The 24308-nt window shown below is 46.4% G+C and overlaps 1 protein-coding gene across 4 annotated transcripts in view; it reads right to left on the reverse strand.

Moving 5' to 3' along the window:
- Kdm3 (Lysine demethylase 3) overlaps positions 1–24308 on the reverse strand; it is a 233893-nt gene that overhangs the window by 71658 nt on the left and 137927 nt on the right. For all 4 annotated transcript variants that reach the window (XM_033342522.2, XM_033342493.2, XM_033342515.2 and 1 more), the window contains exon 8: positions 20247–22413. In XM_033342522.2, coding sequence (XP_033198413.2) covers positions 20247–22413 — 2167 coding nt within the window. The remainder of the gene's footprint in view (positions 1–20246; positions 22414–24308) is intronic.

Consider the following 24308-nt stretch of genomic DNA (forward strand, 5'->3'; position numbering starts at 1 on the left):
AGAAACGGCTACTATCAAAAAATTGTTATAGAAATAGAAAAGAGTTATAAAGTATCGTGCACGAAGAAATGGACGAGAGTATAACGATCAGATGTATAACACGTTGTCGGCAATTTTTTTTTTTTTTTAATATTTATTAAAATTACAATCAATTCTCGCGTTGAGAATTTTCAGTAATTTTTCTAGCGTGGCCAGTGAAACACAAAGACGTTCGTGGCACGTCTTCTAAAACCTGTAATAAATAGCTGTCGACGAAAGTTCAACCACGAACTTTCGATACATACAAGCGCCTCTGGCAATATTTCAATGTTGAACCAATGATGATGTTTTTACAGCAATCGTTAACGTTAACAAAACGCTCGTGAATAGAACAATCGGTAAGGTAGAATAAATAAAATAATCTGTTTTCAGAATTCCAGGTAACGACTGATCCTTGCAGTGAAACGGGGACAGGTAGATACAGCTCTGGTCGTAAATCTTGGAATATGTCTCGACAAGGTGTCTCTCGATTAAGGAAACTACATCGACACGGATTGCTACGCCCGTTAAATTAACGGATCGTCCAACTACAAAGTAAGAGCCGCTTTCCAAGCGATTCCTTGAGAATCTCGGTGATTTTGTGAAAAGGAGGTCAGCTCGCGTTTATTTCACCCGTAAACCAGCGCGAGTCAAGCAAAGTGGAAGCCGAGGTGTCTGAAGTTTATCGCGATGAAATCAGGCCGGGGCGGAGAGGAACCTTTTAGCAGAGGCGACTGCTCCGCAGATTAAACATCGATTTCTTTCTTTGAAAAACACGTTAACGAAGCTAGATAGGTTTGCATAAGTCGAAAATTCGGCCCTTTTTGATTCTGGGTTTCTTATTTGGACAACGCGCAGGTAAACGAACGGGACTTTTAGCAAAGGGGAGCTTCGAATTAGGAAATTGATGGTCAAAGTCGTTGGTTCTTTGTCGTAATTAAATAAAACGTTAATTACAAGTATATAAAATAAAAAATAATACCTTGCATGGCGATGGACAAAGTATGGTGGATTTTTTTCCCGAGGAGTGGACATTTTTATCAGCTGGAATTTCTGATTGGATAAAGGATACCCCCGACGAACCTTTTTCCCGACAAAAACTTGCCGCGCTTCGTTGATAGGGAGCGTGAAATTGGTTTTCGAAGAAACGAGAAAAACAGAAGCAGCAAAATCGTTGCTCCGGATAGGAAAAGTTCGTTTCGGCCGAACAATGAGTAACGAAACGAGTAACGGTAAAAGGTCTATGGCGTGCAGTCGGGGGAAAGAGAAAAAACGTGAAACTGTCACGGTCAACGGTCAAGACAACAGAAACGCGTCTCGCTCGTTTTACCGGAACAATCGACGAGGCTGAAAGAGACTGGAGAATCCTGGAACGTAATCGCGTAGCGCTCCAACTACGTAAAACTTCTACTTAAACGATACATCGCTGGTCGTGAAAGCACGTGGAAATTTTATGTACAATGGCGATCGTATAATACCAAAAGTTCAACTTAATCTTGTAGTTTATGATAGTAATTAACGTTCGGACCTCGTTCAGCAGCCATATCAAACAACTGTTATTTTTCGTTTTATACATTTCTCAATTTCATTACTCTGTGGCTACTCGATTAGTGTCAAAGAAACGAATTAATTACTTTTATAACTGGATGGTTTAAATAATCGTAAATTTCAAGCAGGTTTAAGAAAAATCCCTAACATCTGACATTTATCGAGTCGACCCGTATGCCTTTCGAGCGGCTCGTTTATTACTCTGGTTTTCGCTGATAAAATAAATCATACAGGGTGTACGAAAATTATATGTCACGAGTATCACGTGATTCAACACGTTTCCCCGCTGCGAACACGTGTAGAAAAAAGAACGTACATGTAAAGTTGTTCGTGACTTTGAAATTCAAATGTGCCCGTATGCGGCGAAAAAATTATGCTCGTAGAATTTAGCATAAAATATTCAAATGACTGTATACTTTTGTCATAAAGTGTAACTATGTTGGTCGAAGTCCTTCGAAGCATTTGCAACGCAAAAGCATCGAGTTATCGCGAATAAAACGATCGTAGCTCGCAGCAGAACTCACTCAATTAGCTCATCGATCGAACGAAATCGAAAACTGGTTGTTCGCAACGAGCCTGGACAAGATGGAGAACGAGACGAGATGGAGACGAGAAACATGCTGGAACGTATGCGCGCCAATGATTCAGGCTGACGCAGCAGCAGTGTAGTGTGTAAAAACTGGCCAGGAAAAGGCCAAGGTTTCGTCGTTGAATACGATGATGAAAACGAGGATGAATTCCAGATCCGTACGCAGGCAGCGTGACCAAAAAAAAAAAAAAAAAAAAATTGAGAAGTTAACGAAAACACACCAGACCTCTTTATCATGGATAATTTTGTAAACGACTGATTCGTTGGGGTTTTACGTCAAGTTTGCGCAACACGGTTTATCAAAATAACGAAAGTCATTGCGAAGAAGTACGATGCTTGCTAGAGCCGCGTGACAAGAATCAGACACGTTATTTATTATGCTTGTTTGACTTTCCGCGATCGCTAGTTACAAGAAACCAGCCTACGAGTAATTGCATATTTTTGCATCCGCTTGTTTTTTACATTTCACGTAACATCTCGCGATACTCTCGTCAAGTTGTGTATCAATTACGTGAAAATTACAACCAGCTAAAAATACTCCCAGCAATTTTGCGGGCCTTCCGTTATAAAGACACAAAAGAAAAAAAAAAAAAGAAGAAAAAAGAAATCTGAACAAGAAACGCGGCAGACCGTTAATTTCCGTCGTTATAAATAAACGTAAGGCAGCGATTCTAGTTATCGTCGGCTAATAGTCGCACGATTGGTCCCAGAAACGAGCCAAGGACGGGCACAAAGCAGCGAGAGAGACCAACTTTTACTTTCCGCAGTCAGGTCTCGAGGTTCTTCCGTGTTTCAAAAACGGCACGTGCCAACGGAATATCGCCTCGTTCGACGTACGTACGTACAATACGTTGGTCGGCCGTTCCATTTCTCTAAACTCGGCCAAGGCAGGGTTGTGCGACTTATACGTTCGTCCACGACTAGTCATGCACGCCGATGACGACAACGCGATAGCGCTCCGTCGAGAGCCGAAGCAATTTGCATAGGATGCACGCGCACACAGCCTGACCTATTTGTAACGCGCGTAAATATCTTTCTAACCGTTGCCGGCTACCGTTGAAACGCGCGTGCAACGTTTAAAAAATCGCGGCAATGGAGCCGCTATCTGTCTACTTTTACCGCTTCGAACGGACGCTTGGAAAAAAGTTGCCAGTCAGCGGTACCACGGTGGCGGGGGAGGGGACCGTTATTAAGAGATAATAAAGAGGCAATTTAGAGCTGTCGCGACAACACTCGTGTTTCTTTTTCGAGCATCGTTCAAGGTCAAGTGGATTGAGACACGTTGGAATTGCGCGCATGAACGGAGGGGGCAACGAAACTGCACTTTGTGGGTCACGTTCCTTCGTTCTCATCGATCATCCGTAGCGAGTATGCTTGTTCGCGAGAATCCTCGCGAGAAGAAACAGAGGAAACGTATTCCTCGCTACGTACCTAAATGAAAAATAATTTGGAAAAGGAGGGAGAATTTAGAAGGCTGGGAATCGTGCCGCTGAAAATCTACGAAATTACTGCAAGAAATTTGCAATCGATCGTCACGGCCGTTCTCGCAGTCGCAGCGTTGAAAAGAAAATGAAAGAACGACCGTGTGCGACGATTTGAGAGTTCGAAAGCACTGCAGATAGGAGCTGGGGCGAGCAGTAGGGGACGGAAGGCTATATAAGGAGCGCCAGGGTACAAAGGAGAGGAAACGTCGTTGAAACGTACATACGTAACCACGCGAAGGGAACGCTCTCGAGTTTTGTTCGCTTTGTTCGCTCGATGAACACGCGTGTGCGTTCCTAAGCGGAAAAGGGAGTCGGTCTGTTGGCCGGCAAGCTGTACGGGCAAGAAACACGCTGCAAGAAGGACACAGAGGCGAGATAGAGAAACTGGAACTCGAAGCTCGTTCCAGGGAAGATACACGCGAATCGGATTACGATCGTAAACGACATTACGCGTTATATTTCTATTTTCGTTGGAACCGTTTGCAACGAAAGAAGCTTACGCAAGGATATTCACAAAATCGAGTGTAACTCGTAAGAGTTGAAATGGAAGTTTCAGTTCTTTCTATGTATGTACGTAGCTACGACCCAATGGCCAATAATCAAGCGCTACTTGCATCTCAATATCAGAATAGAATACCATATCAGTACGAAATTTTGCCACGGCAGAGAATTTATTAGGTTGTCCGGAAAGTGTCCTTTTACAGACACGTCTTTCACAACGATGTATCTTTATACAAACGTGAAACCTAATCTATCAAACGTCGCGATCTTTATCTTGATAGAACAAAATGGATCATACGTAATTCGATAAAATGATATAAAACGTTGTGCATCCATTATTTCCTTATAAAACGAAAGAAGCTTTTGGGGCGACCTAATACATTTGGCCACGTATTTCGATATTTAAAGGTCTCTTTGGTTGTAACCTTATTTCCTGCTGTCTCATACGTTTTCGTGCCGTGAAAAAATATATAAGAATGTACGATTAAATAAATCAATGTTTCTCGATTAATGCGACGAGTAGGCTTTTCGATGCTCGTTATCGGCGTTGTAGGTGCTCGATTAAATCGATAGAGAACTGGCGAGAACTGTCAAAGACAGGGACCTGTCTGTAGAAAGTTATCCAAGTAGCGGGGGTAATTAAACGCGAAAGACAGGAGAGAAACGGCGTTAACTCGTTCCCCGTTCCCTATCTTTTCGCGTAATAACAGTTTCACTTCTATTACACGTTGCTGGTTTACGTGTGCACGGCGTAACTCGCGATGAGTCACGCTTGTGTCTTTTACGTATGCAGCCAGGTCAGGTCTGCGAGTTTTTCTTCGCGATGTTTACCTCGAGCTGCGACTCCAGGTTAACGATATTTTAGATAATTGGGGGAAACTCGTTTACCTAGTTCTCTCTTTGCATTTTCCCTACGCAATCGCTGACATTTGCTAAAATCTCTAAAACTCCAGAGCCCCTCGGTCAACTTCTCAACGTTTCTCCGGCCGTTGGTCGTCTGTCTGTTTTTCACAAGTTTCTAAGTAATCTACGATGTTCCTAACGACTTTCAATCATAGCCGAGGATGAGGCGAAGGCAGTTGTAATTTCCAAAATCGGTTTCGAGATCGCAGCCTTCTTAATATCCGACCCTTAATTCCAACGTCCATTAACTGGCAACAAATTACAGGCACCGGCCTTCTACCAAATTTTCCAACACCATATAAACACCACCGTCCGGTTTGTGCAATTTGTTTGCCAGAATGGAGGCCGGAAAGCCTCTGGCCCGTCCCTGGCCGCAAATCTTGCAACTCTATCCTCGCTGTGCCGTAGGAACCCGACTACAGGCTGGTAATGGGTTCAGACGGGCTCCCCGATCCCTCGAAACCACACGACCAACGCACAAGGAGACGCTGAAAAAACCTAATAACCTGCTGTCTATCGCGATGGACATCGATAGATGAGAAGGCGCGTGAATCTACAGCCGACACTCGAAAAACGAGAAAAAGAAAAGAAGGAAAGGGTGATCCAAGTCTTTTCGATTAATTTACGATAGCGTAGGACGATTTGTAAAATTTGTGGAATGCGTTCGAGACCAACGATCCGGACGATGAGTCACGGAATATTTCCCGAGGATTCTGTGTCGTCCGCAGATATTTACATTATCGATCAACAGGATTGGAAATAAATTCGCTGGGACAGAGAAGCGAGATGTACGATAAGAGCCTAAAGTAGGAAACAGCCATCGATCTGGTAAAAAGACAGCACTAGTCGATCTACTGACATTCGATAAAACTCGTATATGTCAGAAACAAGATGATCAAAATACCAAAATATAAATGAAATCCGCAGAAGCTGCTCGGTCACGAGGAAAAATATTATCAAAATACAGCTATCTCGGGCGCGTCGAATTAAAAAAGCAGATAAATTTCGCGAGATTTGCGACACGTTCGTCTGGATCGCGTTAAATTTAAACCGGCTACGAAAAGGAGAGAAAGAGAGAAAAAGAGAGAGAGAGGCTACACATCGTGGGTAGAGGCTGACGGCCGATGCCGATGCCGATGGCGATGGTCTATCTGTTGCGAAGAGGCGGCCACGGAAGGTGGAGGGAAGACAGGATCGGTCGTTTGGTCTGTCGAGGCAGAAACATGACGAAGGAGGAGAACGGCGAGGAAGGGAAAACCGGTTCGACAGGTTCGGCTCCCATTTACCTGACCATGTAGCGCCTACCTACGTTCGGACATTATGTATTATGCAGTCTGGCTGTATGTGTAACGCATAACTACGGTGTGTATCCGGCGAGCGAGGAAGAAAAAGAGTGCGGAGGGGACGGGGACCTGGATCCGAGGGAAAGGAGAGAAAAGGAAGAGAGCAGACCGCAAAGGTTCGTGGCTCACGATGAAAGCGGACCGTGTTTGACCTCCAGGCTGATCTTCACTCTCGTCCGTCGGTATTCCATCTTTCGACTTACCGATCTTTCATGTTTGCACTGCGAAAATTGACCGTTTTGTTTCCTTTTCTTTTCATCCGTTCCAGTCGTTCTTTTTACCCTAATCGATGTTGCTTTCGTTGGATTCGACTGTTTTCGTTGAATGGCGAAAATCTTCGATCCGAAGATCGCCTCGCGAGTACAAAACGCAACAGCATCGAAATCGAAAACACGTTCCGAAGCGTCAGCCTACTTTCTCGCGTAGAATCGTTTGCTCGCGAGTAGAAGATGAAGCGCAGCGATAAAGCGCCGTTATGTTAATTGGCCCGCCGGGGCGTTGCGTCTCGAGATTAATTTACCCCAGAAAGATGGTATCGCCGCGCCAATTACCGTATCCAGAGGCCGTAATTCGTTGCGCTAGAGGTGTGCAAGTTTAGGTGGCTCGTACCGTCGTCTCTTCGACTTTTCATTCCTCCATGACTCACACACCGTCTCCCGTCTACCTTCCCTAACCTTAGTGCCGCTTCGAATTCCAAGATACACAGTGGCTTGCGAAAATCTCAACGTTAAATCTTCCTTTATGTACGTAACGCTATTTTCCTTGTAACTGAAACTGATAACACGGATCGATCGCAAATTTTATAAACGCGAAGATAAACGACGATAAATTCACGTGTCTCTGATATCGATGTGAATAAAATTTCGAAATGTTCCATACAAGTACAGATGACACATCCGCGGCAGAAGAGTTTCAAGAAGCCTCCAAATACTTGCATGAGTCACGCCACGTTATATCAAAAGGGGTAGAAACGAGGGAAGAAGGAACGAGAAAAGAGTACGAGAGAATGGCGCACGAAACGGAGTGGCTTCTGTTGGCCTAGCAATTTCGAGAGAATCGTTCCATCCCGCTTTAACGCGAGCTTCCTCGAGCTCTCGAGCCGCGAGACACGCCACTTGGTATTCCGCTGGGCGAAGCAAAAGCGGCGCTCGCGCAGGCATTCCGCTGGAACGTGCTAGGCATCAGCCCCTACCCCCGTGTCACTCTCTCTCTCTCTCTCTCTCTCTCTCTCTCCTCTCTCCATGCTTCGACTCACTTGTGTGAACAAATTCTGGATTCTGAGCGCGCGCGCTACGTCCCCCAAACGGGGGAAGGGATTACGAGGATGGCCGGATGAGCCAACTTCTGCCGACAACTTCCGCCGGTTTGGAGGCTGTCGTCCGCTAATTCTGCGCGATCGTCGCGATTCTACGAGGAATTTCGAGCGAATTGCAAAACCATGAGCGTATTATACGCGGCGTAATAACCAGCTGTGAATAATTACACAGGGATTTTAAGAAGATGGTCGAGGAGTGCAGGATGGACCGAGTGCATCTGTAACCCAGAATACCTACTCGCTTCCAGTCACGAATCGAGTGCTGTTCGAACCAGACAGAGAAGGAGGGAGGAAAGTTTGCGGAGAGACGAGTCGAGGCGAGTCGAATAACTGGTTGTTCCAGTTTCTGGCGTTACGTTTGACGCTGGATACACCGGCCAGTGAGACTGGTATTGGTATGAACGAGGATATTCCGCGACCGCGTTTTCAATGAAAATATCAACGATCGATGGCAGACTAAGTATAGTACGGGCGTTGACTAGATCGTCTTCCGAGATACAGGTTGGTATCAAAGCCAATTAAATTACCGATGTTCAACATCAAATAGCTTCGGCGCAATCTCGATGATACAGAAACTTTTGCACGGTAAAAAGAAGCAAAGCTTCGATATCGTTTCTAGAGATCCTCGACAAAATAGGATCTTTAAAAAGGTTCTGCCACGTTCTCGAGAGAGACAGATCCTTTCTAATTTCTACAAAATTCCAATAGACTTATTGCTTTTGAAATTCGAACGACTCACGGTACACATATCGATACAGATAGCGAACATGTAGCAGAGGAAATGAGAAATACTATGTTCTCTTTGCTTGTTCTCGTTAAATCAATTCATTTCCCCGGGGAAAATTACGACGTGAAAAGAATCACAATATTCACTGGCGATCTGTTGCAATTTAAGCGAACGGCAGTGCCGTGCTCCGTAAAAATAGAACGAAAAGTTAACAGAAAAATATTCCTGGAGGAATTCAACGCCAATGCCAAAACGCGATATCAAAGTGGAACTCTTTTCCACGTTGAATAAGACGCGCTATTATTAAAAGGCCGAAGTGTCGAGAATCGTTGCCCATCTTGTTTTTCCTAGCCGTGAAACGCAAACAACCGACGTGCACCAGCGATCTCGAAAACGAATTCAGTCGGTCGGTTTATCTCTCGATCCGTTTTTCTTTCCAGCCCCGACACACTTTGCGACTTTGCGTCCCCTTTATAGCGCGCCAGCGAGGTTTACTGACATTGTTACGACCGGGTTAGTCGCGAATCGATTTGAATTTCGTCGCAGTCACGATTCACCAGCAATTCCTGTTCCTTCCTCTTCTCCGCCATCTCTCTAACGACCCACTGTCACAAACCAGTTACTTTTTTCTCCGAGATATTATCGTCATCTAACCGCAGCTGAAGTTTCATCGATGTTTCCGTCACGTTTTAACACGCATTTTTCATCGATCTTCGTCAACTGTACTTTGTTCGTTTCGTATCGGTACGCGCGCAACGTCTTCAACTTTTATTAGCACGATAAATATTTCTCCATATTACAGTTACCTTCCGCCGTATGTAAAATAGTTGCGTAGCTTTCGACTTTATTACGAAACAGTAGTACTCGTAAAATGTTTGCGAACATCGTTGCTCCGAAACACCGTTCGCGAACAGGTTTGTTGACGAGTACTTCATACATTCTCGGCAATCCAGCGTTCGCGAATTCTTGGAAAATTATCTGAACCCACGTCCTTGGCTGCGATTCTGGATTTACTTTGCAAAGAGCGAACATGTTTCCCTTTCCTCCGACTCTCCACCCACCGAAAATCTGTTTCACCACCTACGTTTCGCTCTTTCTCTCTCTCTCTCTTCTTGAACCTCTGGCCTTTTCTTTCTCCATGTTCGCTTCTGTGCGCGTGCGACTCGGTCTCGCCGTTTTTCCCCTGCGACGACTCTTCGATCGCTCCCGTTCGTCCGTGACGACCTCGATGCTAGGCTACAGCGTGTATTTTTAGAGGCGACGTTCGCGTCCGTGCTGTTCTAGCGAAAAACTTCTCGATCTCGATGCGATCCCGAGACCAAAGACGTTATGGTCAGACCGGTGTCGCGTTCGTAAACGCTGACCGAATATAGAATCCCGTGAAATTCGTTCTTTACCGCCAGACATCGACTACGGATCTGCAGATCGATATTCACCAATCGGAGAACGCTATAGGATAGTTGATCGCGTGGAGCTCTGTTCGCGATTTCCAGCTAATTAGTCGCTTCGTACTGTAAGGTCTTTACTATGATTAGTTTACTTACAATAAATGGATTAAGCAGATGTTGGTTAAACAAGAAACGATGGTTGTTTAAAGTGAACTGATCACAACAACGTATTATAATTAAGACAACTAGATAGTTACTTTGCAACTCTCGTCACCACGGATTCAACGCTAACTCTCACGCGGGTCACACTCTCTTGACAACGCAATTCGCACTCTCTGACTTCTCAACTAACACTCTTTGACTTCCCAACTAACGCTGACTGTTAACACGTTGACTGTCGCGCGTGTTTTCAACGAAATCTCCTTCAGGCCACCAGCGTGGAACAGATTATTCTGACCAAATGGTTTCTTATGCCACTACGATTAGAAAAGGAATCAAACGAAAACCGAAAACTTGGCATTCAACTCCTTCTGGCAATTTCTCTTGTAAACGCTTCGACGGTTTAGAAAATTGCAACAAGCAAGGATATAAATATTAGAAGATTTAGAGAATTATTAGCTGGAAAATTATTAGGCTTGTCTGAAAATACAAAAAATCTGTCTTCATAATATCGTCGTAATAAGTCAGCATAATATCGTCGTTCGGAAAAATGATTCAGGAAGAAGCATTAGACGCGCATGCAAACTATGTTATGCAGATAAAATACGTCGAATGGGAAAGATACGAAAGAATTTAAAGAAAACAACAACTTATTGTCCAAATTGTCCCAACCATCCTCAGCTTTCTATAGAATGCTTCAAAGTTTTACATTCTAAATAATTTTCTTAATAAACCATTTTCGTATTACTTTTAGAACAATTCAATAGTTTTATTATTTCCTCTGGAATATCTTATCAAATACCTACGACGATCCTTCGCAAGTAGTCAAATAAGCGTCACCCGAATACGGGTGACGCGACTCTATCGGGAACTTTATCGTCACCCGAATACGGGTGACGCGACTCTATCGGGAACTTTATCGTCACCCGAATACGGGTGACGCAGCCCGATCGGGAACTTTATCGTCACCCGAATACGGGTGACGCAGCCCGATCGGGAACTTTATCGTCACCCAAATACGGGTGACGCAACTCTATCGGGAACTTTATCGTCACCCGAATACGGGTGACGCGGCCCTATCGGGAACTTTATCGTCACCCGAATACGGGTGACGCGGCCCTATCGGGAACTTTATCGTCACCCGAATATGGGTGACACGGCAGTCAACAATTTTGTCTTTTGTCTTAGCCCCAGCACGCACGTGTTCCGCAACCGCTCGTGGCCAGAGTCACGCAGGGCTTTTCCGCGAAACTATTCGATCGAAGAACCGACGATACATTGTTGGGCCTGTCGGCACTTCGGTTGTCTCGCGACATTGTTTAAAGCTCTTAGGCCTTTCGTCCACGGTACTACAATACGAATAAGTTGATTATCAGTCTCGAATGTACAAATTCCAAGCTGAATGTCTATAAGTCAAAGTTTACTTATATCGTGAATAAATCACATACACATGGAAGAAGGAAGGGCTGAACGCGTCGCGGAAACGAATTTCCCAACATGAGAAATCTCGCGCAACAATTTGCCGATTTATCGCTGCTACCAATTCGACAAGTTGCAAGTTATACGTGGGACCACTGTTTTACAACATTTTTACATGAAATGGCATAATCAGGTGACTTGCGATTCGTAAAGTTTCGTTTCTTTTAACCTCGAGCTAGTTAACGTCGCGCAAGGCTATCTATCGATACACACCAATGACTCGTAATTTACGACACGTAAAATTCGGCCAACGTTGGTTCAATTCGCTAGTGAGAATGGACAGAGAGGAGAACTTTTGAAGCTTTTTCTTTATCGAATTTATTATCGAATTACCGTGCCCCTTGACTGGTTCGAATAAACGAGGTTCCACCGTGTCTAAAACTCTACTAAAGCAAGGACTAATATGTCGTCGACCACGAGAATGTTAACGCTCGGATAGCAAGAATAATCTACGCAGTTTCGAAGTTGAAAAATTCCTGAAAGTCCAGACACCCCAGTGGTCGTAAAGCTTGCCGCCGTTAAACAGCGTTCCACCTTCTCTCCGACACGATCGTTTCGTTAACTTTACCCGTGGAACGCGGCACAAGGAGAGGATGAGGAGAGAAGGGAGATGCGCGATGAGGAAGTTTGTTGCAAAGTTTATGCGATTTCAGGCTGGAGCCGAAGAGAGATGGAATTGCGGGGCCGCGCACGGTTTTATGGGCCGTTCCGTTTTACTTTCCTCGTAAAAAATGCCCGGGCCGTCGTTACTCTCGTTCGAAAAAGCTGGACCGAAGAGAGTCAGAGCCCTCTCCGTCGATTAAAGTCGAGCAAGCGTGACGGTTCGCGTAAACAGACGTTCGCGCCAGGCTAAACGCTCGATCGCGTGCCTCTGCAATTAACAATTATCGAGCCAACCGTATTGAGAAATTTCCACGATACCGTCCACAATACCGTTCTTTGTTAACGCACACACAGGGCGAATTATATCTTGATTCCTATTTATATTTTTGTCGAGCGACAGGCCGCTGGAAAATCGCAGTTAAAGCTTTTAAAGCGGCTTTCTGTGCGAACGACACGTACCACGGGAAATAGTCGTGCCACGTGTTTCGCCATGATAAATATTTATTCGCCTTTGTTGTATGGAATCGGAGGCCGGCGTAAAAAGGCCAATAAAATGGCGATAAATGTCGGATCGCTCGATGCACAGTGTTCTTTGACTGGCATGTTTGAAATCCTTTGGAAGCCACGTTTCAAGATATCGAATAGGGATGTACAGGTTTTTGATAGAATCAGCATTTTGTAGCATATACACGATAGTTCGAGTGAAAATACGACCGAGATGCTAAAAATTCTTCGTGTATCGGAACAAAAGTATTCGGCAGAAATCCGAGCGGACAACTTCGGTCGGAAAGGTAGGAAGAATCAATGTGCTTTTGGTGGAAAATCATTGTCGTGTTCCTTCGAAGCGGAATATTTCGGAAAAAACGGCGATCGCATTTAACGACGCCACGCGTATCACGAAACACGCTAATGGCAAGAATTAACCGCTAACGACTCGTAACGCGCCACTTGTCTCCTGCAACGTTTCTTCCAATAGCAACCGAAGAGAAAAGGGAGAGACGCGAGTTCTAAATATAATGCATTGGGTGCACGAAGTTTCACGTGACGCACACCTGCCACTGACACGTCATCAGGAGCTAGTCGTCTTCGTGGACGACGTAACCTGTTATAAGGATTGCGTGCGACACGCACCGTGCCAATACGTGCGAGCCAGATGACGGCGTTTTCCAGTTAATCAAAATCCCAAGACCAAGTATCCGACCTTGGAATCCGTCCCTCGATAGATTAAGCCGAAGCTTAGCGAACAGTTTGTTCAATGTGGATGACAATTTGCCGAGTAGCAGAATCGAAGCAGACATTGGCGAACGTTTAATCGTCGTTACGCGACGAGAGGAAAAAATCGCGCAAAACATCTTCACATGGTTCTTTCATCGACGCAATTGAAGCAACTTGGTTTCGCGATGGATCGTTCTGAATACATTGGATAGAAGAGAGAAGAGCACGGAGGAGCATCGCGTGGTCCTCGCTAGTAATTATTGACCCGTGGTGACTCACTAGGTTGAGGACCTTTATGATCCACGCTAATGGGCTCGCCACTTCAGCCACTCGGAGGAACACGCAGTTAGGCATCCACACGGACGAGCACGCGAGCGCGAGGAAGGAGCGCGCGTGCATCACGTGTGCGTGACGCGTTTTATGGCTCTCGGCCACGCAAATCTCGTTGCGCGTTCTTCCACTCGTGAAAAGCCTCGACCTAGCCCTCTCTCCTCTCTCCTCTTTCCACGACCAAAGAAAGGGTTGGATGGCACGCTCGTCTTTCTAATGGTCTCTCGAATTAGAAACCACCGCTTCATTTTCCTTTGCTGACTGTGCAGGATGGATCGTTACCCACGAGCACTCGCCATTGCATCGTTCGGTCTTCTTGATAAAAAATTTACCAAGCGGAGGAAAATCGAAAACGGTGATTTTACCGATGTCAACTGCTTTCGATTTCGTCTTTGCGTATACGATGGACAAATTCTTTTTCTCGGCGTTGCTCTGGTTTACGTTTTTCGGTTTAACACGGCGCGATAAGAGTTTTAATTAATTAGTCGGCATAGATGGCTAATTAAAATTGCAGCAGATGAAACACGTTGAGAATCGTTAATAGCGCTGTCGCATGCTCCGCATCGCTCGAGATCAGGCAACGTTTCAGGATCAAATATTTATGTCTGATCCGGCGCGTTTCTACCAGAACGTCGCTTCAATTATAGCAGATGAGCTATATATCCCGCGCATTATTATACGCCGGGCTATTTGTGTACACGATTTCGAGCCGAGAATACGGTCTCGAGGCTGGATTCCACTCGTTAAGTCACTGACCCGAATAGAGCCCACGTAGAAGGAAATAGGAAGTCATTGGCGCAACGCTGATTTTTCTCTCGACATGGGAGAGTTCAATCGAGCTGAACGAACCTTCGGAATCGGTTACACGCTGAATTTCCTCTTTCCCTCCACGTTCACCCTATTAACTTCGCAATAGGTCTCTTCCACTGTCTTCTACCTTTTCTTCCCTCGTTTATTTCTTTTTTTACTTCTTTTTCCAAATAGCTTCTGCGAACCTTCTCCGTCAGATAATAAAACGATATCTGTCCTTGATCCGAGAACTCGGCTCGCTAACTTCGAAGCCTAGAAAATATCACTTCTATCGTTTTCCGCGAGCTTCTAAACAATCATTTATCGACGTTTTGTATCTTCAAGATTGAGATATTCGTATCTACCGGAGAATATCGTCCGTACGATGTGAAAATAAATGCATCGAGAACGACGTGTTTGCTCGTTACGATACTCGTGTCAAAATCGTTGAAAGAAGACAGTGTTGCTTTGAAGAATTCGTTTCTATCGCAGGCAGTATTTTGCTATTCTCTGGTTGAGAGAAACGAAAGACAACGTTAGCCGTAACAATAAGCGGTAACCGAGTCGAGTAATTTAATTAATAGCCGTTTGTTCGCGACGATCCGGCCAGACTTGGCGAGGTTTTTCCAACTACGTACGTGGTTAGAGGTCGGAGAAAAAGACGTTTATTAGCGCATGCTGGTCTCAAGAAAATAGACGGTCGCTTATGAAAGGTACACCAGTAGATACACGTTCCAGATAACGTCAATAAGCATTGTTACTGGCAGCAACTTCTCGCGTCACGAGTGTAAAAACAGCGTGGCCGTAAAAAACCAGGCAGCTCGAAATTTCCTCGCGTATTTCCCTCCGACAGAATTAGCAGACGGATAGACAATAAACGCCGGCTATTTCCGCGGTCTGCCGGTAAAATAATCAAAGGTAACCGCAGACTCGCGAGACATAGCCAAAACTATTTTCTTTCCAGTTTCAATTTCTTTCTGTCTTTAAAACTGAATTTCAACATTTGGATTTTGGCCAGCTTTCTAGCTAGCTTTCACGGTGGCGTATAATCTGGCAACGGATTCGGCTTATTCACAGCGCGACAAGCGCCAATAGGCAGGTAATTACAAGCGAAGAGAAAGGAGCGCGAGACTTCGATAGAGGGAGCGAGAGGGAGATTTTGCACGCGTGTGCGTGACCAGCGTGCAAACCATCCGCGTTGATGGACGTGTGCCACGTGAACCGCATAACGACTGGCCATCATTGTCTGTGTTTCGCCCACATGGCCTTTGAACGTGTCCCCCGTCAGCCCGTGAGAGACGATAACGCGATGACCTCGAGATAAATTGCTCGTCCGCGGTGTTCAATGGCATCCCGAGCCGAACAAACGAAAGAAGAAAGTGTGCGCGTGATGGATACCAATTGGTTGCGTAATGAACTCATTCGAATCGTCAAAGAGGCGAAAGGACAATGCAGAGGCCAGCTACGTTCAACGAACGCAGCATTTTCGACTTCCAACCATTTTGTTCCATCGTGCGCTTCTTCTCGCTGCTGTGATATTTCGCCACGTAATTAAACTTCTTCGTGTTTGTTGGAATACAACGATATCAATCGCATGCAGATGAGGTGATTGATCGTACGGATTTTCTTCCCTTCGTTGCCCAGCGATATCCTCACTAGCGTGCGTTCGTGAGATGCAGCACGACGGCTAGCACGTGCATGCTCTTTCGAGAATTCGCCGGAAGAAGCGCGAGGATATGGATGGAACATTCTCGATGGGCACGTCGAGAAGCTACTAGAAGGTTCTTTGGCACATGTGACGCCACACAGACACCCACACAGGTTACACTCCTTACTGCATAGAGAGTGGGGTTCTAAACCTTTGCAAGGGCCATGGGTCACTAAGCCAGTCAGTCTGTGAATAACTAGCCAACTGTCTACATTCCACGATACTTACTTATATTCACTGTAACAATTGTTTAATAAATATCACATTATATTATTTCAACACAAACATTGTGTCTTCCACAGATTATTAATCTTAATTCAAAGATTAAATTCTAACAGTGTTTATCATGTAGCGTGCAACGAGTAACGCGTCTGTGAATCGATTCTATCCGCGACAGATCCTTCGTAACGTCGCGAACGCTGGAAAATTTGAACGTGAGAATGAAAGGAGACGAAACGGCGCAGGATCAACGAACGCGTATCGCGCGAATAAGCGTGAACGCGATTGGCCGTAACGTGCTCCAAGGTAGCCAAACGAGAACCCGTTCAATGGAACGAGGCGTATTACCAAGTGGCAGGAGGAGGAGAGAGAGCGTAGCAGGGAGAAACAATTTAGGAAAAACTGCCAACGACCAGTAGCGAGACCATATTTCTATGCAGATGCGATCCTTGACGAGACTGGTGGTACTGTACACCGGGGAGAGCACCGGTGGTCTTTTCTTACTACTGCAGCCTGGCTACGTATTTTTATAGCTTCCTGGCGAGCATTCCTTTCCCTCCGTACCGGTTAGCGAACGGTCTTGGACGAGGTCTTCCAGCATGCAAGAACAAGTGGAAGAAGAAGATGTGCGCGAGAAGAAGAAGATAAAAAGACAAGTAGCCTGACCTTGTGCCCAAATGCCAGTTTCTGTCGCCACGAATCGTCGATCGCCTCCTTTCTGCTCACGGAAAGCTTTAGGAGGGAAGAACTTGCATAAGCGTTAAATCGCGCCAGTTACACGTAGGAGCCACGTAATCGGTCGTATTTGGAGCAGAATAACAGCAAGGCTATGCGCTCGTCGGAGGAAAAAGGGCGAAACTACGCGATGTTTTGCCGCAGTGTGTTTGTTCGATCGTTGTGCCCGGCCACTTGGCTCGATACCGCAACTGCGCCACCGACAGTTTCGAATCGTCGCGTTAATTCGAAGCAGGGGAACGGAAGCTCGTTACCGAAATTTCCAAGCAGAAAGGGCGCCTCTCAGCTTCTACGGTATAGAAAAGAGGAGGAGGGAAGAGAGAGAGAGAGAGAGTGAAGCGAAAGTAGTCCGAGTTTCGCTCGGGTCGTAACCATACTCTCAACTTCGCGCCGTTAATTAAATCTTCGTCGTAGAACACGGCTGATACGAGGCGGAGTTAACTCCGCAACGTCTAACCACTCTCCGCCGCATCCTTCCAGGAATCTGCTGAATTTCACGCGCTGCACCGCTATAACACGCTCGTACTCAGGTTTGTCGATCGCCTCCTGGCGATAAAGATCGGCGCGGTGAAGTTTCGTGGCTCACGTGAGGAGTCGTGATCTACGATGCACGAAAAGTAACGAAACTATCGAGAAAGTATACGGCTCGTTCGTTCGAGTTTCGAGTGCGGCACGGTGCGTTCCGCAGCGGCCGACATGAATATCATCCAGCCTAATGAAGATCTCGCGTGACATTGGAAAATACAGGCTGCAATCGGCCGAGATCTGGGCCTCGTGCGAACGATCTATCTTGGATACGCGTGCTTGCCGATCTTGCTGGAAAAATTATTCAAGGATAAGGCACGAGCTGAATTAACGTGCCTAGGAATATGCACGAAACCAATTTAACGAAGCAGGAGGTTTAGAGCGGCGGTAGGTCCTGCTGTTGCAACACGGTTTTGTAGCGTGCAATCATTCGCAACAGGACGATATCAACTTGTTTTGTACCAGTAGGAGCTGGAAGATCGACCCGTTGTTAATTATTAGCCTGCCTTCTCTCGATTTATGTACGTACTTGTTCGTTTGCTCGAGAATTAGCTTGTTTACGACAACACGAAGAAATCGTCGAGTTGTACAGCTGGCCGCAAAAATACCCGTCGACGTTATTTCTTGCTGTACTTTATTACAGGACTACCAGAAGACCAGAAAACAGAGAAAAAGAAAGAGACGAGCGAAAGTAATTTGTCATTTTAGAAATATTTATTGCAATAGAAATTGTATTTCGCATATCCGATACGAAATAGTCAAGCGGACACTTTTGCCAGCAACTACAGATCCAGATCAATGTCTTCGCACAAAACAGAAGGGAAAATTTATTTACGCTCGACTAGAGACGCAAATACGATTCTGATAGTTTAAAATTGCCAGGACCTACGACTGTGAGGCAATTTACTCGATGACGCGCGTCGTTAAGTCGATGATAGGCGGCGAAAAGTGTGCGTAGGACGAACGACACGATTTCGACACTGTGATGAAACGAATTTACGCGACGACGATTCCTTTGCCTCCGTTACGCCACTTTTCCAACCAACGATCTCATTCTCCAGAGTTTCGTGGGATATTTGGTGCTTTCGCTGACATAAATAAACGACCCGAAAGCGATCTGTGGTATGTACTCGAGGACTGGTTTATTTTCGTCGAAGCTGCCAGGAACAAACCAACAAACGAAGGGCGCTGTTCAATACCAATGTCGCGGAAGAACGCGTGATCGCGGTAGCTTGTCGACCGGGACACCCTCTTCTTCCTTGCGCCAGATATGAGGCTTCAGATCTTTAAACATACGCGTTTACGTCATAAAGTCCATCCGTAAACTTTGCAAGCAAATATTTTTAGAAGGTTGCATTTTTTCTTTTCGTAGACGATTCGTTGAAAGGCACGTTTGGAAATCTTCACGTTTTAATACACTCGCTGCTACCGATACACACACGTATCGCGTTGATTCTTAAAGTCTACTTGAAATGAAGATTATATTTCGATAGATATTAATAAAACGTAGTGTTCAAATAATCGCATTTAATATTCGACCTACGTACTTGACTTACTACTTTTGCATATTTTACGCGAATGAAGTGTTTGGCCACAGACGCAACTGCTGCATTTTAGCTCAATTTCGGTAAGATAATTTTGGACGGGCAAACGCTGGATATCGTGCAAGTACGTTCGAAATAACAGGATTTTTCATGAAAAAAAGAATTCCGAGGATTCGCGAATACGTTAACCTACGACGAGTTAAAAAGACGCTGACGATAGGACAACAAGCTGAAGTTTGGTATTCTCGAGCGAAGAAGTTCACCGTCAAACTTCACCGAGTGGTCTTGAACCGTTCGACCCCGAGAGGGAAGTTCGTCGACGTTCGAGTCAGTGAACGATCTAGGCTTGTTTTATTTATATCGGAAAGCGAGGAATTTCGGGTCATTGGTTCGGTAGCAAAACCGTTGAATGGATTCGATCGGTAACAGCATCTTATCGCGATCATCCAACGGAAGTTGGCAGCAAGTAGCAGCTGCCGTCCGGAAACGCAGACAGGTAGACACTGCCACGTCCGTCTCCTTCCACCCTGGCTACTTTTTCGTCTCCTCCCCCTTATAGTCGGCAGTCACGCGAGAGAGCAAACAAAGAACGCTCGAAAGGCTGAGGTCGGGCAAGAAACGTTGCACGCAGCTGCCTTCGAGAGACATTCACTTCCCTGATGGCATTTCGTTTCCTGACCGAGCGGAATGCACGCAAGGTGCAAAAACAGCGCCGCTATTGAAACCGAGCCAAGCGAATCGAAAAATCGCCCCGCTAGCTTCTCTGTCGTTGTCGATGGCCGTGCCAGAGAGTGCGAGTCCTTCGACGTTTCGGAAATCGCTTTGACGGTATTGACGACAGTGATTGCTATGTTTATCGAAAAGTTGTGCACGAAACTGTGAAATGGTTTACTGGTTCAGGGATAAAAGAGAGTGTAGTTTCACAGACAATAGGTAAATTAGTAGGGTTGGCGATGGATACAACGAAGACGTTGTTTTATCGCATCTTCTACATCAGATAGAAGAGCCGATTTTATGCAATTTGAATAAGGGCAATTCGACGAGCTCGCATCATCCTATCGTAAATCGTATTTCGTCGAGAGAACGTCGTAAATCTCGTAAGTGAAAATAGAATTAAAACTCACCGAAGCATCCTCTCTCTCTCGACGATCTCCTCGGGAGTGGGTTGAGCAGGTCCGAGCAACGAGTGCGGTAGCGGCGGGTACCTCTGCGACCTCCAGAGCATTTCAGACGCAACGGCGGGATGATGATGACCAGGTGGTGGTGCGGGATTCTGGTAGCCGACCGGTGGAGCAGTTGCAGCGGCTGCCGCAGCCACAGCGGCCGCGGAGCTCGGTCCGGCGCTGGGAGGTGGTTGAGGATGCGCCATTAGTAAGGACGTGTGCTGTACGCTTTGCACGTGCCAGACTCTAGCTGGTGTGGCGGCCGCCGCTGGTGTCGAGGAGCTGGTGGTCTCGTCGACACTGAGCGCCGAGCTTCTGCTACCGCTCCTCTCGTCGCCAGAGCCGGCGCTCCTCAGGGAACTTACCCCGCTGTCGGAGCCGCTGTCCCCATAAGCTGCACTCGCGGCGCCGCTACCAGCCGCGGCTCCGACCGCTCGGATACCGACCGCTGCTGGCACACCAGCGAGCACTCCGCTTCCAGGTATCCCGGCCCCAGCCTCCACTTCCATGAGGCCGGCCTCATCGCCGCCCCTCGATGTGTGAGACTGCTGTTGCACCTCGAGGAGGCTCGACGAGGACAACTGATGATGATGCTGCGACTGCTGATGTTGCTGCTGCTGATGATGCGGACTGTTCGCTACCTGATGCTGATGCTGTAGCTGCTGCTGCTGCGGATGATGATGTATCACCGGACTACCGGTCGAGTAACGTTGCTGTTGATGATGATGCGGCGGCGTGTGGTGGTGGTGCTGATGGTATTGCTGCAGGTGATGATGATGGTGACCAGCTACCGGCGGTGGCGGCTTGTTCAGTCTTTCGGCTAGAATGACAGGGCTCTCGTTGTGCCGATTTCGCTCCTGCTCCCGTTGCTGCTCCAGGAGCAGGCTCTGCCTGCCAGAGCCGCCGCCGCCGCTGCTACTAAGCGGACTCAGCCTCTCCAGCACGGAGCCTGAGTCCTGACTGCTCGACTCCAGCAGCTCGACCACCGATTCGACGCTCGCCGCCCTCGCGCCGCTCACGCTACCCACGCTATCCTCCGTGCCTAGCTCGGTAGTCAGCTCGGTTCTTCGCGAGCCACGCTCCTCTTCCTCCTCTTCCTGCTCTTCCTGCACTTCCTGCCCTTCCGGTTCCTCTTCTTGTCCCCGAGCACGATTTCGATGTTCCCGCTCGTCCCCGTCCTCCTCCTCGTCCTCGCGCTCGTCCTCGTCCTCGTCCTCGTCCTCGGCCTCGTCCTCTTCCTCCTCGACGCTCTTGCCGTTCGAGCCGGACTTTAACAGGCTCGCTTCGGCACCGCTGAGGACGCTGTCTTTGTCGACCACCACCGACGAGTCGAGCAGCGATCCATTCACCAACACCTGCTGTTCCTTGCCGTTCTCTCTGCCGCTATCTCCCTTAGTTCCAAATCTTTCTTCCTTCTGATCCGCGTTCGATCGCCTCTGTTGAAGAACCGTGTCGCCTCCAGGGTCTACTACTTTGTTCGGAGGCGGAGGCTCTGGTTCTCTGTCTCGCTCCCTAGATTGACTCTCCTCGTTCTCCTCGAGCTTCTCGACCTCTCCCCCTTCGGCTCGCTCCTGCTTCCTTTCCTCCTCTTCCGTTTCCTCGAGATCCGACGCTATCTCCTCGCAACCTTTCCCACCTCCCTTTCGCTCGGATCTAAGCTTCCTACCGACCGGACTTGTCCTGAGCCTCTTAGTCAGGGGATCGCAGCGTTCCTGATCTTCGTCCTCCTCCTCGCCACGCTCGTCCTCCTCGAGTCTTCCACCTAGTCCTTCGTCTTTCTCGGCAGACTTTACGCCGCCCGAGTGCTCGGTATCTTCTTCCGCCTCTGTTTTCGTTTCCTGGCAACTGAGCCTCGGCCTTCGTCGCACAGGTCTCTGCGATGGACTCTCCACCGGACTCTTTACGGCGGTTCCACGTTTTCGCAGCTTCGACGCGCTGCTCGATGCGCTGTTCGCCTCTTCTAAGACGGTTCGTGGTATTCGATTGCTGGGCCTGCCGGAAGGTGGACCCTTGTTCTCCCGGTCTTCCTGCCGCGTCGATAAATTGCTTTCACCGTCTTTCTCTAGTCTCTCGCGACTCGCGCCCTCGCTCACGCGTCTTCGTCGGCTGTTGCGCGCTGAGTTCTTTTCTGAAACAATAATTGAATACCAGGTGAGTCGATCGATTTTTACAAAAACTGCTTCGCAACTTTAATTTGAAAATCACGTTCATCCTTACTTCGTTTATACGTAACAAATTAATGCTCGGCTTCGGATACACGAAATTCTAATTAGTCGAGCTTAATTTCAGTTATAATTAACGTATGTTCGGTATACATAATGCAATGACCGAATGAACGTTATTCTTTTTGTACGTACGAGGTAAATGAAAATTTCATAAGAATTTCACGATATACTGCGCTGAGAAGAACATTTTGCACTCGTATTATTCACCATGGACCTCTTTTCCGACATTCCCTTCATTTATGTCATCCAAGGTATAATCATTCTTATCCATCACAGCGCTGTGTTTACGTGATAAGTGGAAGGTTGTTCGTGTACCCTTGTTCATTCTTGTCGATTAAGGTCGATCGATTGAGCGCCGTAGCTGGTCGCTACGTTGTACACGTAAGCAATTACAGAGGAAAGTTGCTAATCTCTCCGAGTCGCGCATACTACGATAATTCAACGACTAGTAGGAAACACGTGTTCATCAAGCAAATGCGAGAAAATTCCGATAAAGAATGACACGTTGCGTTTGCAACGGGAATCCCATACGTTAGATCTAGTCAGTCTGACTCAGCCGTTTCAAGCTCACAGCGACAGAAAAATATACCGAATCGGCGGATCGACTGATTGGAAGATTAGAATTACCGATGACCGAACTGTGAAACATGTGCTACAGAAAATACATTTCGTAAAGAATCATTAGAATCTCTAAAAAATTACGATACAAGAAATTTGTCTGAGAAACGAGGAGCTGGTGGTTTCGATAAAATTGTTCGTTTCGAACGACAGTTGCAGTAATAGATCCACTGAGCGAATAATCCCCTATTTCGCTGCCTTAGATTCGCAGCGCATCTCATAGCTTTCATCTCTTTCACCTCAATCGGATCCGCAATCCTCGATACCATTGAAACGTTGCATCCGAGGAATTGGCTTTTCGTCCACGTCGGTATACACGCTACGACCCCAGGGAGTTTTCAAGGGTCGACTGGCTGTAAACGCGATAGCAGTAGAGAGAACAATCCGCGGCAACGCGTACGTTGGAATCTAACGACTAGGACGGAAACAATAACGCGATAGCGCCAGCGAGATGAAATGTATCGCCAGAGAAACACGATGTAGCGTGTACATCCTCGTTCATAAATATTAAGGCAACCGCTGATTTCATAGGAAATGTAATTGACGATTATTAGGTTGTTCTTTTGCAGACCCGTCTTTTACAACGATGCATCTTTATACCAATGTAGCGGCACTCGACAGTAAGACTTTCCGACGATTTCTAGTAACATTTACTTATTTACAATACTTACGTACGAATTATACTTATCTATAATAAGTATTAACTTATTATAAATAATTAGCCATGTTACTGCGCCACGCCAGAAACATTACTGAAAATTCTCAACGCGAGAATTGATTGCAATTTTAATAAATATTAAAAAAAAAAAAAACGATTTCTGTTCCGTGGCTAGCTACACAAAGACCCTATCTATGACCGGACGACGGGTAGAGCTGTGGTTAGCGCCGTTGGTTACGAACGTTCAAGACCAGGTTCAAATCCGGGCACTCTAAATTCGATTCCTAAATAAGAAGAAGCCGATACGAATAAAGACAAAAATCCTAAACCCCAGTAGCAAGTAGCTCACAGCGACCTATACACCAGCCGCAGCACTATCACCTAACCATCAACACCTCACAAACATGAAACCTAATCTGTCGAACGTTGTGATCTTTATCTTGATAGAACAAAATGGATCATACGTAATTGGAAAAATAATATAAAACGGAAAATTTCCTTATAAAACGAAAGAAACTTTCC

Source organism: Bombus vancouverensis, chromosome 13 (genome assembly GCF_051014615.1).
Source record: "Bombus vancouverensis nearcticus chromosome 13, iyBomVanc1_principal, whole genome shotgun sequence".
Lineage (NCBI taxonomy): Eukaryota > Metazoa > Arthropoda > Insecta > Hymenoptera > Apidae > Bombus > Bombus vancouverensis.